At 65.6% G+C, this 12,939-nt stretch overlaps 1 protein-coding gene across 1 annotated transcript in view; it reads right to left on the minus strand.

Annotated features, from left to right (window-relative positions):
- Positions 1-10,933, minus strand: part of FBXL18 (F-box and leucine rich repeat protein 18) — a gene marked incomplete at its 5' end in the record, with an annotated part of 34,075 nt that extends 23,142 nt beyond the window's left edge. The window contains 2 exons of the mRNA XM_058286750.2: positions 423-641; positions 8,994-10,933. Coding sequence (XP_058142733.1) covers positions 423-641; positions 8,994-10,933 — 2,159 coding nt within the window. The remainder of the gene's footprint in view (positions 1-422; positions 642-8,993) is intronic.
- Positions 10,934-12,939: the final 2,006 nt, after the last annotated feature.

Genomic DNA, 12,939 nt, shown 5'->3' on the forward strand with positions numbered 1-12,939 from the left:
AACGCGACAGCAGCTTGGCGGAAGCTGGGTTAAGGGCATTTGAGAACCCTATTTTATACACATGTATATATATTTGGCCACTTTTCTAAGTCCAAAATTATCTTAAAATAAATACGAAAAAACCTCACAGGTGTGCGAAACACACCAAAGGGACATTCACATCAAATGTGGACCAAGACCATGTCCCACTTGGGGTGGGCTCCTACGATGGAGACGACCCACCGTGCAGCACCAAGAAGGGCCCGGACGAGGCCCCCCAGAAGGAAACACCCCTGGATCTCCCGCCGTCACTGCTGGCTCCCGCAAATCCCTCGTGGGTGCTCCCTGCAGCCTGAGGAGCCCCCGCCAAGCCCCCCGGCCCCCGGCGCCCGCCCAGCTGCGCGGCCTGGCCCCCGCCGCCCCGGCCCTGGCGAGCCACTCACCTCCGGAGCAGGGACTGCTGCAGGCTCTTGCAGGTGGCGAGCGACTCGCCGGTGAACATGTGGCACACGACGACGTGCAGGCAGCGGGCCATGAAGGCCACCACGGCGTCGGGCTGGAGGGTGCCGCTGCGGGAGACCAGGCAGAGGCGCTGCAGGGACGGGCACTGGCCCAGCGCCTGGAAGAACTGGGCGTTGGCGCTGAAGTAGGGCTGCTCCAGCCTGCGGGGAGAGGGGCGGCGTGAGGGCCGGCACGGCGGGCAGGCTGCGCAAGGGGCCCGGGACCCCCGGGCACGCCCTGGGGGCCAAGGAGGGCCCAGGCCAGGCCCCGCAGAGGGTCAAACAAACGAGGCGCTGCCAGCGGCCCCGGCAGCTCCACTCCTGTTCTCCACCCGAGGAGCCGCCGTGGCCACGCGCGCACTTGTCCCCCAACATTCCCAGTAGTTCTTCTTCACAACCAAACGTCCACCAGCGACCGGTAAACGTGGTCGATCCCCGCGAACAAACTACGATCCACGCCACGGGGAAGAGCCTCACACGTCACGTGAGCAAAGCGGGCGCAAGGCTTTATGCGTCGTGCGTTTTACTTCTCTGAAATGCCCAGAGGGAGGACTCTACAGGGGAAGCGGGGTGGCGGGTGCCGGTGGTGATGGGGACGTCCTGGAAGCGCATCGTGGTGACGGCGGCACAACCCTGTAAGTACACGAAAGTCAATGGACTACGCTTAAAACCTGTGCCTCTTGGGGTGTAGAGCACATCTCAATAAAGCTGTTCAACAGGCGGGAGGCAGCCGGCTGGACCCACGTCTGCAGCAGACCCCCGGGCCGCCCCTGCAGACTCCGTGGCCCCAGGCCACCAGCCGGCACTCAGGGGCCACCAAGGACCGCCGGCATGGAGCAGCGCTTGGGGCCCCTGCTCAGGGCCCCACCCGGAGCTCCCCCGCCTAAGCCTGCCTCCTGCCCAGGGTGCCCGGAAGCTCTCCCGACACCCTCCTGCCTCAGACACTGGCGTGCTGGCGGGGTGGGGGGACAGGTGAAACCGCACGCGGGCCCTGTCCGTGGGAGGCCAGCAGCCACAGTGGCCCTGCTCGGCCTCGGCTGGACGGCCACCCACCGAGGGAGGGAGCCCAGGGAGGCCGGGACAGGCCAGCCTCGATCTCGGAAGGACGACCAGGAAGGACGAGTGAACACACCGCCTGGGCAGCGGCCTCCAAGGCCAGCAGACGGGGGCAGGACCCTGCACGCGGCTCCGGCCACAGGGAGGCGAGGAGGACCCGGGGGGACGGGGGCTGTGGGCAGGAGGAGAGGACAACATTCCAGACGCTTCCGTGGGAGCCGTCCACCAGGCAGAGAGCAGGCAGGACAGCGCAGGCTTCAGGGCAGTGGAGGACGTGGGGACGCGTGGGGACAGGCGCTGGGGAAAATCTGCAGGCAGTTCCGCTGCCAGCTGGAAGCACGGTTCTGGAACCTGGACAGGACGCCTGGACCCACGGAAGGACGCCAGGGCCCCCGGGCCACGAGCTCGTTGCAGCTGCGGGGGGGAGCGGGGGGGCCCAGGAGGAAGGGGCTCCGTGAGCCTCTGGGCACCCACAGGGAGGGCACAGAGGGACGGGCTGAGAACAGGAGGGGGCAGGCTGCCATGGACCGAGCAGTGCCCCCACCAGGCCCGTCCAGGCCCAACCCGGGCCCAGGAAATAAGGGTTTGCAGGCGTCGTCAGCCACGGTGAGGTCACTGAGTGGAATGGGCCCCAAACCGTGTCCTGGTAAGGAGGGACGGATGCACAGAGAAGGTCGCGTGGGCGTGGAGGCAGAGGCCGGCGGACGCAGCCACGAGCCAAGGATGCCAGGACGGCCACCAGGTGTTGGGAGGGGCCTCCAGAGGGGAGCGGCCCTGCTGACCCGACTTGAGGCCCCTGCTGGAGCCGAGAGGAGACGCGCCTCTGCGGCTCAGGCCCCGGGGCACTGGCCCAGGCGCCGAGGAGAGACGCCTGTGAGGGCCCCAGGGGGGCCTGTCACGCTCAGCCACAAAGTCCAAGAAAGTCCTTGCAAGGAGGTCACAGGGTCGCCCACACGCCCAGAGCTCTTCCTGAAGAGAACACGGAAGGTGCCGGAAAGGAGAGTGTGGCTCAGAAGCACCTTTATTTTCTAACCTTGGGCAGTACCTCGGGCCCTCTTCAGACAGGTGTAAACGTCACCTTACGCTTCCGGAAAGTTCGTGTCAACGGGGAGCAGAGTCACTGGTCGGCCAGCCCAAGCCGGCCAAGGCTGGGGCACGAGTGGGAGAGCAGAGGCTCCCACCGAGGGGGACGTCTGTCGGGGCAGGCGCGAGCGAGAGGGCAGCGGGTGCCAGGAGGGACTGTGGGCAGAGCCGTGGGGCGCACTGCCCTGGCCAGGGGGCGCCTTTTTCTCCCCTTGGACGTTTCTACTTTCCCAAGACCAGCCCGGCAAACCCATCCAGTGGCACCCACAGCCAGGCCCCTGCACCAGCCCCCCTGCAGAGGCTGGCCCGGGCCCTGGGCAGACACGGCCCCAGGAGCAGGGAATCCGGCGCCCACCCCTCGCTGGACACGGAGCAGCTCCAGGAACTCTGCGGATGGCCCTGAGCCGGTGGCCTGAGATGGTGGCCTAAGCTGGTGGCCCAAGCCAGTAGCCTGAGTTGGTGGCCCGAGCCAGTGGCCCTGAGCTGGTGGCCTGAGCTGGGCACCTTCCCAGGTAGGCAGGAAGAGCCCTGCCCCTGGAAGAGCCCCAGGAGGGGGCGGGCTGAGTGCTCTGAGCCCAAGGACTAGACAATCGGGGGACCCCTGGCCCTCAGGGCCACACAAGAGCCACAAAAGCCTCAGGGCCCACCCTCCCCAGCTGACACAGAGGACCTGACAGCGAGGATGGAGGAAAAGAGACGTGACTCGAGGTCTGCAAGGAAAAAAAGAGAAATAAAGCAGGTATTGACACTAGAGCAGTCCTGTCTGGTGGAACTTTCTGGAATGGCAGGAATGTTCTGTTCTGAGCTGTCCAATGCTGCAAAATACTACTGAATACCTGAAATTAGTGAGAGTCAGATGAAAGAACTGGGTTTTTTCTTTTTTTTTTTCTTTTTTTAGGTACCAGTGCCAGGGACTGAACCTGGAACCTCGTATGTGGAAAGCTGGCCCAGCCACCGAGCCATAGCAGCCCCCTGAGCTGGCCCTTTCACCCGTTTGCTTGTTATTTCCTTGCTATTTCCTTGCTTTTAGAAGGAACCGGGAACCAAACCCAGGACCTCCCATGTGGGAAGCAGGCACTCAACCACTCGAGCAGCATCCACTCCCTGGAAGTACTTTTAATTTTATTTTAATTACTATAAGTAGAAATCATTTCACACTCCTGACACTGAGATGGGGGGATGCAGTCTTTTTGGGGTCTGATTTCGAGATGCTTCACCATTCGCTCTCCATGGAACAATCTGGGGGCAGCAGAAAAGAAGCCCCTGGCAGGGCCGTCACGGGGCAAGGAGAGGAAGGAAACCAAGTCCCGAGCAGCCATGGCCACCAGAGCGCGAAGCAAGCCGACGCCGGCGCCAGGGCCCCCAGGCCCCCAAACGAGCTGTCCCGGGGGAGGAGCGCCCCAGAACCACAGCCCCCGAGCCCAGCGCGGGACCCCGTCTGGAAGCAGCGTCCGCGACTGCTGGGTTCCAACCAGGGCACGCTGGGGCTGGGGGGCCCGAAACCCAGCAGGACCAGGGTCCTCAGAAGAGGCAATCTGGACAGACAGACCCCGGGAGGACAGCCAGCTGAGGGAGGCAGAGACCGGCAGGACGCGGCCACCTGCAGGAACGGGGAGGGGCGGGGAGGAGCGCCCCTGGGTGGCAGGCTCCGGGCCTCCGACGGCGAGAGGAGGACGAGTGTCTGCTGTTTGCCGCCCCCCCCCCCCCCCCCCCCCCCCCCGCCCGCCCCCGCCCTGCCTTGGGGCTTGGGGAGTTGTCACCGTGGCCCCAGGAGGTGCTTCCGCGCCAGGGCTGGAAAAGGGCTGCGGGCGGCAGGGGACGCACCTGCTGTCGCCACGGCCACCAGGTGGCGCTGCAGCTCTGCACACCCGCCCAAAGGCCTCTGAGCCTGGGATTCCAAACCTGGACAGTGGCCAGCGGGTGTGAGCATGTGTGAGTGAGTGCATGTGTGCGCGTGCGTGTGTCCATGTGTGTGAAATCGCGTGTGCGTGAGTGCTTGTGTGCGCATGCGTGTGTGTGCATATGCACGCATATGGGCTCCAAAAACGTCTCCAAGTGGGCAGCCGCTGCCGGCTGCCTCTCCCCTGCAGAAGTCGCCTCCCGGCAGTGCCAGGGTGGGGCGTGGGCAAGGAGCCGGGGTGGGCGCCCCGTCCTGGGTGACCCTCCGGACCTGCCCAAACCATAGGGCAGCCCGGCCAGGGGCCTGCGCACGGCGCTGGGAGAGGGTGGGGGAGGGACACGGAAGCCAGAGGGCTCTGCAGGGCCCAGGGCCTGGGGCCCTAACGCCCGACGACCCCCGGGCACCCACCCGAGAAGGACCCACGCCCCAAGTGCTGCTGCCTGGAGGGTGACGTGGTCACGCTGTGGCTCTGGGGCACGGGAGGCCCTCAGGATCTTGGGGCTGGAGAGGGTGCCCACCTGCCCGGGCACGGAGGCCGCCAGCGGCCCAGGGTGCCGGGGGGTGACTTCTCCCCTGCTCCCACCACCAGGCAGGCTGGATCCAGGTGCCGCCGGCCGGCCAGCCCGCAGCCTGCTCAGCAGTGGGGGGCACCCTGAGCTGAGGCCCGCAAGGCTCCCGGCTAGCACAGCCCCCAGGGACGCCTCCCCCGGCAGGGGAGTGGCCCCGGCTGCCACCACCCAGCTCGGGTGTGTGAGCACAGACTGGGCAGCAGCTGCAGGGCCAGAGGCGGGCTGTCCCAGGGCCCATGGAGTGGCCACGGCAGGGCCACCCGCCAGGAAGCGCAGGAGCCCAGAGCACAGCTTCCTCTTGGCCCGCTGCGGCCGGCCGCCCACGGCGAGTGGTGCACCTGCTCTGGCGCCCCCGCGTCCCTGGGCCCGCCAGCAGCCCAGGGCCGTGATCCAGAGGCGCGGGGCCGCGGGGCTGCGCGCTGGAGACGGGCACCTGCCCTACAGGCAGGACCTGGCTCGGCACAAACGTGGCTCCGTCGGCCTGGCACAGGCTCCCGCTCGGGCACAGGGCCACGCTGCCAACGGCGGCTGCCACCATGGCCAGTGGCCGCCTGCTGCGGCACCCACGGCCCGGGTCCTGGGAAGATGCTCGGGCCACAGGGTCCCCTGGGGACCACAAAAGGCCGCCACCGGACCCTCCCCGCCGCATGCTGGCCAGCAGGGGTGCAGGCAAGCTCAGTACCCCGCCCCCCCGCCCTGCTTCCCCAACCGCAAGACAGGCAAGAGGACTGACGCTCAGGGCAGCGGACAAGCAGAGGGGCCAGGACCCGGACGCACATGCAAAGCCCCGGTCAGTGCTGTGAGTGCCCACGCGCCCAGCGGCAGCTCCTCTCCGCTCTTCCTCTGGCTTCCAGAAGGCAGCCGCTGCGCTGGCTCCTCCCTCCCCGCCGCTCAATCTCCTGCGCCATCCTCCCTCCTCCGGGAAGCGTCCACGGCTGGACACCACCCACGTGAGAGGCGCCGAGCCTCCAGGCCCTGGCCGGCCTCTCCCAGCTCCAGACTCTTCTCCAGCTCACCTGTGCAGAACGGCCACCTGCTCTGCCCCCATGGCCTCCCCCCGCTCTGTAGCGGCCACTGCGCGCCCAGGCCGGCAGCCTCTCACCCCACGCCATCTTGGGATTTTATTAAAGTCCTGGGCTCCGGGGAATCACCCCCGACAGCGGCCTGCTCCTGCCCTCGCCCCCAGCCATCCTCGATGCGGCAGCCAGAGTCCCCGCCACCCTTCCCCTCCCCTCACACGCTGTGTTCCGGCTGCATGGGCTTCTGGCTTCTCCGAGACCCAGGCGCGCCCCGACCCGGGGCCTCTGCCTGGCTGGCTCTGGCCGCAGCTTGTGGTGAGGCTGGCCGTGCGCCACGGCTGGCAGCCACTGGCCACCAGGCACCTGGGGTGCTGTGGGGCACCGGAGACCCGGCAGTTTTCATTTCATGTCCCTTCTACTCATCCAAACATAGACGGCCCCTGCAGCTCACAGCCACTGGACTGGACGGTGCGGTGCTGGCCGCATCCCTCGGCTGGGACAGCAGACACTCCAAGAACACTCCGGAAGTGAGGTGGGCATGGGAGACACTGCCAGTTTCTCAGGAGCCTTTCTGTACTCTTTGTAAATTACAGGAAAGCAGAGCTTTATTTTCATTAATTTTGTTTTCTTCACACCGTGCTGATAACCACACAAAGATCAGAAAAACGAGTCTTTAATGGGTCGCCAATAAAGCGGAGGGAAGCAGATGTGGCCCAGCGGTTAGGGCGTCCGCCTACCACATGGGAGGTCCGCGGTTCAAACTCCGGGCCTCCTGACCCGTGTGCAGCTGGCCCATGCGCAGTGCTGATGCGCGCAAGGAGTGCCCTGCCACGCAGGGGTGTCCCCCGTGTAGGGGAGCCCCACGCACAAGGAGTGCGCCCCGTAAGGAGAGCTGCCCAGTGTGAGAGAAAGTGCAGCCTGCCCAGGAGTGGCGCTGACCCCCGACCCCCGACCCCAGGACCATCGCTGGGCCCAGAGCACAGCCCCGCTGACCCCCGACCCCCGACCCCAGGACCATCGCTGGGCCCGGAGCACAGCCCCGCTGACCCCCCACCCCCGACCCAGGAGCAAGCTGGGCCCGAGCACAGCCCCGCTGACCCCCGACCCCCGACCCCAGGACCATCGCTGGGCCAAGAGCACAGCCCCACTGACCCCCGACCCCCGACCCCAGGACCATCGCTGGGCCCGGAGCACAGCCCACCCGACCTCCGACCCCAGGACCAGGGCTGGGCCAGGAGCACAGCCCACCCGACCCCCGACCCCCGACCCCAGGACCAGGGCTGGGCCAGGAGCACAGCCCACCCGACCCCCGACCCCAGGACCAGGGCTGAGCCAGGAGCACAGCCCACCCGACCCCCGACCCCCGACCCCAGGACCATCGCTGGGCCAGGAGCACAGCCCACCCCACCCCCGACCCCAGGACCATCGCTGGGCCCAGAGCACAGCCCCGCTGACCCCCGACCCCCGACCCCAGGACCATCGCTGGGCCCGGAGCACAGCCCCGCTGACCCCCCACCCCCGACCCAGGAGCAAGCTGGGCCCGAGCACAGCCCCGCTGACCCCCGACCCCCGACCCCAGGACCATCGCTGGGCCAAGAGCACAGCCCCACTGACCCCCGACCCCCGACCCCAGGACCATCGCTGGGCCCGGAGCACAGCCCACCCGACCTCCGACCCCAGGACCAGGGCTGGGCCAGGAGCACAGCCCACCCGACCCCCGACCCCCGACCCCAGGACCATCGCTGGGCCCGGAGCACAGCCCTGCTGACCCTCACCCCGACCCCACGACGGTGTCAAGCAAGGGCCGGGAGCACAGCCCACCAGAGCCCCCGACCCCAGGACCGTGGCTGACCTGGGAGCAGGGCACGTGAGGCAGTTCCTGGGACGATGACACGTACGCATCCCGATGCCCGAGGCTGGCACGTGACTCCACGGCCCGACGCTTCCCCCACCGCCCCCACCCACCCCCCGCCCCAGCTCGGGACTCACAGGCAGACCAGGAAGTTCACCAGACCCGCAGCCCCTCCGCCGCCCCCGCAGCCCGGACCCCTCGTGGCGCCGAAGCCCGCTGCCCGCACGGCGCGGCACGAGCTTTCACGCTCAGGTCTGCCTGCCGAGCCCACAGAGGACGTCGCCTTTGGGTAACTGAGGCCCCTCCTCTGAACCCCGCCCCCACGAGAGGCCCCTCCACGCCACAGCGGGCTCCAGCGCAGCAGCAGCCCGGGGACACGCGCGGCGGCCCCTTAGTCACCTCTCACCTCCTCCCTTCCCCAGCCCACTCCAGTCCACTCCAGTCCACGGGGCTGCCCGAGAGGCTGGACTTTCCCAGCTGGAAATGTGACACTCCCGTCCGGGTCCCTTTGCGCCCTCCGCCGCCTCTGCTCCCCCACCCCTGCCCACGCAGCCTGCGTCCCAGCCTGGCACCGGGACCGGGACCCAGACGGCTGGCGAGCACGGGGCCAAGCCCACGGCCCCGGGGCGCCTGCGCTGCTGCCTTCTCCCGCGCTTCCTCCCGCAAGCCCTGGCTCCCTTCCTCCTGCTCATCCTACAAGGAGCGCAGAAACGCTCAGAGAGCCCCAGGTTCGAGTCCTGGCTCCCCACGCACCAGCCATGCTGCATGAGGGCGACACCCCCTCGGGAGCCGCGAGGGTTAGACGTGACTCCGCGGGGCGCAGGGCCGTGCCCGGCAATCACTCGGGTGACTCACGGTCCCATCGCTCGGCTCCGGCCGTCCCGCACGCCCGCCCCACGCCCGCGGCGAGCTGACGCTGGCCGGCCCCGCGCCTGCGCACCTCCCCCGGCAGGCCCCCGCCCCCGTGTCCCGCACCCCGGGTCCCGGCCGCCCCCGGGCGCGGGCACCGCGGCGGGCGCGCAGCCGGCCCCTCACCTGAGGTCCTTCAGCCGCCGGCAGTGCTTCAGCATGTCCGCGAGGGCGGCCGTGTAGACCACCTTCCCCGTGGTGCCCAGGTTGGCCAGCGAGAGCGACTGCAGCTGCTGGCACTGCAGGCCGATGCTGACCAGCCCGGCGCCCGTCAGGACGCTGGGCAGCTGGGCCAGCGTCAGGTGCTTCAGGAAGGCCAGCTGGCCGATGGCGGCCACCTCCGCGTCCCCGACGCTCTGCGCCCGGCTGCAGGGCGGGAGGGAGTTCCGGATGGCGGGCTCGTTGCGAGGCATGGCGGAGGAGAAGTTGGAGCCGATGAGCTCGAGGCGCTCCAGGAACGGCACGCTCTTCAGCAGCGCCCAGAACACGGAGGAGGGCTGCGGGCCCGCGGCGCCCGCCGAGTAGGTCTGCACGCCGATGCGCACCTTCTTGCCGAAGCCGCGGGGCACCGCGTGCATGGCGGGCTGGGCAGGCGCCCGGTCGGCCCGGGGCGCCGAGTCGGCCACGGAGCAGACGGGCAGGGCGAGGGAGCGCAGGTGGCGCAGGCGGGCCAGCAGCTGGCAGAGGTGCCGGCCCAGGCCCTCGGCGCTGTGGTGGTGGGCGGCCGACAGGTTGAGGTGCCGCAGGTTGCAGCAGGACGCCACCAGCGTCTCGAGGATGCCGCTGTCGATCTCGTCCTCCGCCTTGCGGAAGAGCGAGTCCGGGGACAGGCAGTGGACGCAGCCGCTGAGGTTCAGGCTGGCCAGGCTGCGCAGGTCCTTGCCGCCGTTGATGACGCGCTGGATGAGGTGGCCGCCCGACAGGGTGCAGCGGCTGAAGCTGAAGTAGAAGGGGTTGTTGAACTTCAGCTGCTGCAGGAGGGACGAGCCGTTGAGCCAGGACCGGGGCAGCTGGAGGGCGTCCAGTGCCACGTTGCGGGCCATGGAGTCCAGCAGGTTCTTGGTGGCCCCGCTCTCGGCGAAGCTGCCGGGCACGGAGATGAGGAAGGCGTGCAGGTTCTCGGGCGTGCGGTCGCTGAGCACGGCCAGGTAGAGGCGCACCACCTCCTGGTTGATGTAGCCGGGCGCCAGGCGGGCGTAGAAGACGCGCAGGTTCTGGTAGTGGGGCACGTTGCTCTGGCCCACCATGAGCTGGCCCGAGAGGACGGCGCCCTCGCGCGTGCGGTCGAGGATCTCGAAGTAGAGCAGCAGCTTCTCGAGGCTGGCGCAGCAGGGCACCACGCCGTAGGAGGGAGTGTACAGCGTCTGCTTGAGCTCCCGCACGCGGCTCAGCGTGGCCTTGCACTCGCCGCTCAGCTGGCTGGCGTCAAAGCCGGGGCTCACGTCGATGGCCAGCGAGCGCAGGTGCTGCAGGGCCGAGAGCACCCGGGACAGGCGCAGGGACGTCAGGTGGCAGCCCGAGAGGTTCACCTTCACCAGGCCGCGGCAGCGGGCGACGTGCTCCAGGGTGGCGCCCGGCAGCCAGTAGCAGCCGGCCAGGTTCAGCTGCTGGATCTCGCGGCCGATCTCCTTTATGAGCTGTCTGACCTTGTCCTCACTCGCCTGCGGGACAGGACGGGCAGGGGAGAGGAAGGAAAAGGGACCGACTGCGGGCACCCGCTGCCCACCTCGCCCCCTTGGGGGCTCACACACCCCAGCCACAACCGGGGCCCCCTCAGAGGCCGCGAATCCAGGTGAGGAGCGGTGCCCGGGGAGAGCCGGCTTCCCCTGCCCACGCGCCCACCTCGAGCCAACAGGCTGGGGCGCCAGGCTGTGCTGACAGCTCCCAGGCCCTCCCGGCCGGAGATGTGGGGTCCGGCTGGGATTCGGGTCCTTTGACGCTCCAGGGGTCCAACCTTGGCCAGGGCTCTCCTTCCCACCACCTGCATTTCCACACCGTGAAACTCTCCTCCCAAGCCTGGCGTGGGCCGGTCTAAGTGAACCACAGCTGGCCCGGCCGACGGGGCACGGCAGTCAGGTGGCGACAGCTGGACACCTGGGTTGCTCCCAGCGCACCCCCGCGCCAGTACGTCAGATCCCTGCTCTAGGGAAATGTCTAGAAATGGAACTACACAGTCAAAGGGATGTGCACGTTTTAAACGCTCCAGAGATGCATTCAGTGCCACCGCGCTCGCGGCACCCACCCCGTCCTCCTCCGTGGGCAGCAAGCTGTCCTCACCACACAGCGCTCGCCCTGCGCCAGCAAGAAGTGCAATTCTAGAGGGATCTCCTCCTGGGTCTCCAAGGCACCGCTGCCAACTGTGGGGACAGTTAGGGGCCCTTCCACGGGCTCCTAAACTCTGAGTGAGGTCGAGACCCTGGGACACTGTTTACGTTTATCTTTGCACTATTATCGTCAGTTGATTTTCAACAAGAAAAATGCAACCTTCTCAATGGGCGGTGCTGGAGCCACTGGCCAGCGCTATGCCATATCGAACCACGACACGAAATGGCCAGGGACTAACTGCACGATTCCCTAAGACCACCCTGGGGGAACCCTCCTGACCACAGGCCTCACAGAGACTTCTGACCCACAGCCCAGAGCTGAGAAGGGGCACGGAGGCTTAATGTGCACGGAATTTCCAGTTACGTTGACTCTAAGAGCGTGGAAATGGAGAGTTGATGGTAACGTGCTACAGGGAGCATAACTAACATGACTGGATTATGAACAGGATTGTGGCTGAAAGAAGTTTAAGGACATAAATGTCAAGTGAAAGACAGCCAGAGAATAATCTAGGGACTGAGTAACAGTGAGTGGACAAGGACTGTGGGTAACAGCACAAATAAAAGAACGTTCTATGAACTAGAACAAATGTATGTCACTGTTACAAGGTGGTAAGAATATGGTGATGCATGGGAAAATACAATTAATGTGACTTATGGACTGGAGTTAACTGCAACATTGTAATAGTCTTGTATCAATGTCAGAGAAGGTACTATATCAAGGCTAAGGGTTGATACAGTAGGAGGGTGTGGGGTTTTTTCTTTCGGACTAAGGAAAACGTCCAAAAATTGACTGAGGTGACGACTGCACAACTCTGTGATGAAAGTGAGAGCCAGCGAGAGTACGTTTTGGGTGGCAGGAGGCAGGGAGCTGTGCAACAGTGAACCACGTGGCGGGCAATGGACTGGCTAGGAGCACGAATGTGAGAGTGTTCTCTCCTGAACTGTAACAACTGCACAATGCTAACACAGGGGCTGTACGGAGAAAACAGACCAAGCGTACACTACGGACCATAGTTAGTGGGAACAGTCTGATGAGGCGCTCTCACAATCTGTAACAAAAGGTCCAGTGTAAGGTGGGGCAGAGGGGTGGTGAACGGGAATTCTGCACGTGACGCATGATTGTCTGGTAAGCTCACTTCTCCAGTAAAAAAAATATATTAAAAAAAAACAGGGAAACGGGCTTGGCCCAGTGGTTAGGGCATCCATCTGCCACATGGGAGGTCCGCGGTTCAAACCCCGGGCCTCCTTGACCCGTGTGCAGCTGGCCCATGCGCAGTGCTGATGCGCACAAGGAGTGCCCTGCCACACAGGGCTGTCCCCTGCGTAGGGGAGCCCCATGAGCAAGGAGTGCACCCCGTAAGGAGAGCCGCCCAGCGCGAAAGAAGGTGCAGCCTGCCCAGGAATGGTGCCGCACACACAGAGAGCTGACACAGCAAGATGACACAACAAAAAGAAACACAGATTCCCGTGCCGCTGACAACAACAGAAGCGGACAAAGAAGACGCAGCAAATAGACACAGAGAACAGACAACTGGGGTGGGGGAAGAGGGGAGAGAAATAAATAAATAAAATAAATCTTAAAAAAAAAAATGACCCAGAAAGCATGAGTTCAAAAAGAAAAAGTCAATAAATTAGACTTCACCAAAATTAAAACTCTCGCTCTTCAAAAGACACTGTTCAAAAAAAAACAGCAAGCCCCAGACTAGGAGAAAATAATCTCAGTGCACATACCGGACAAAGGACCTTTA

Source organism: Dasypus novemcinctus, chromosome 23 (assembly GCF_030445035.2).
Source record: "Dasypus novemcinctus isolate mDasNov1 chromosome 23, mDasNov1.1.hap2, whole genome shotgun sequence".
Classification (NCBI taxonomy): Eukaryota; Metazoa; Chordata; class Mammalia; order Cingulata; family Dasypodidae; genus Dasypus; species Dasypus novemcinctus.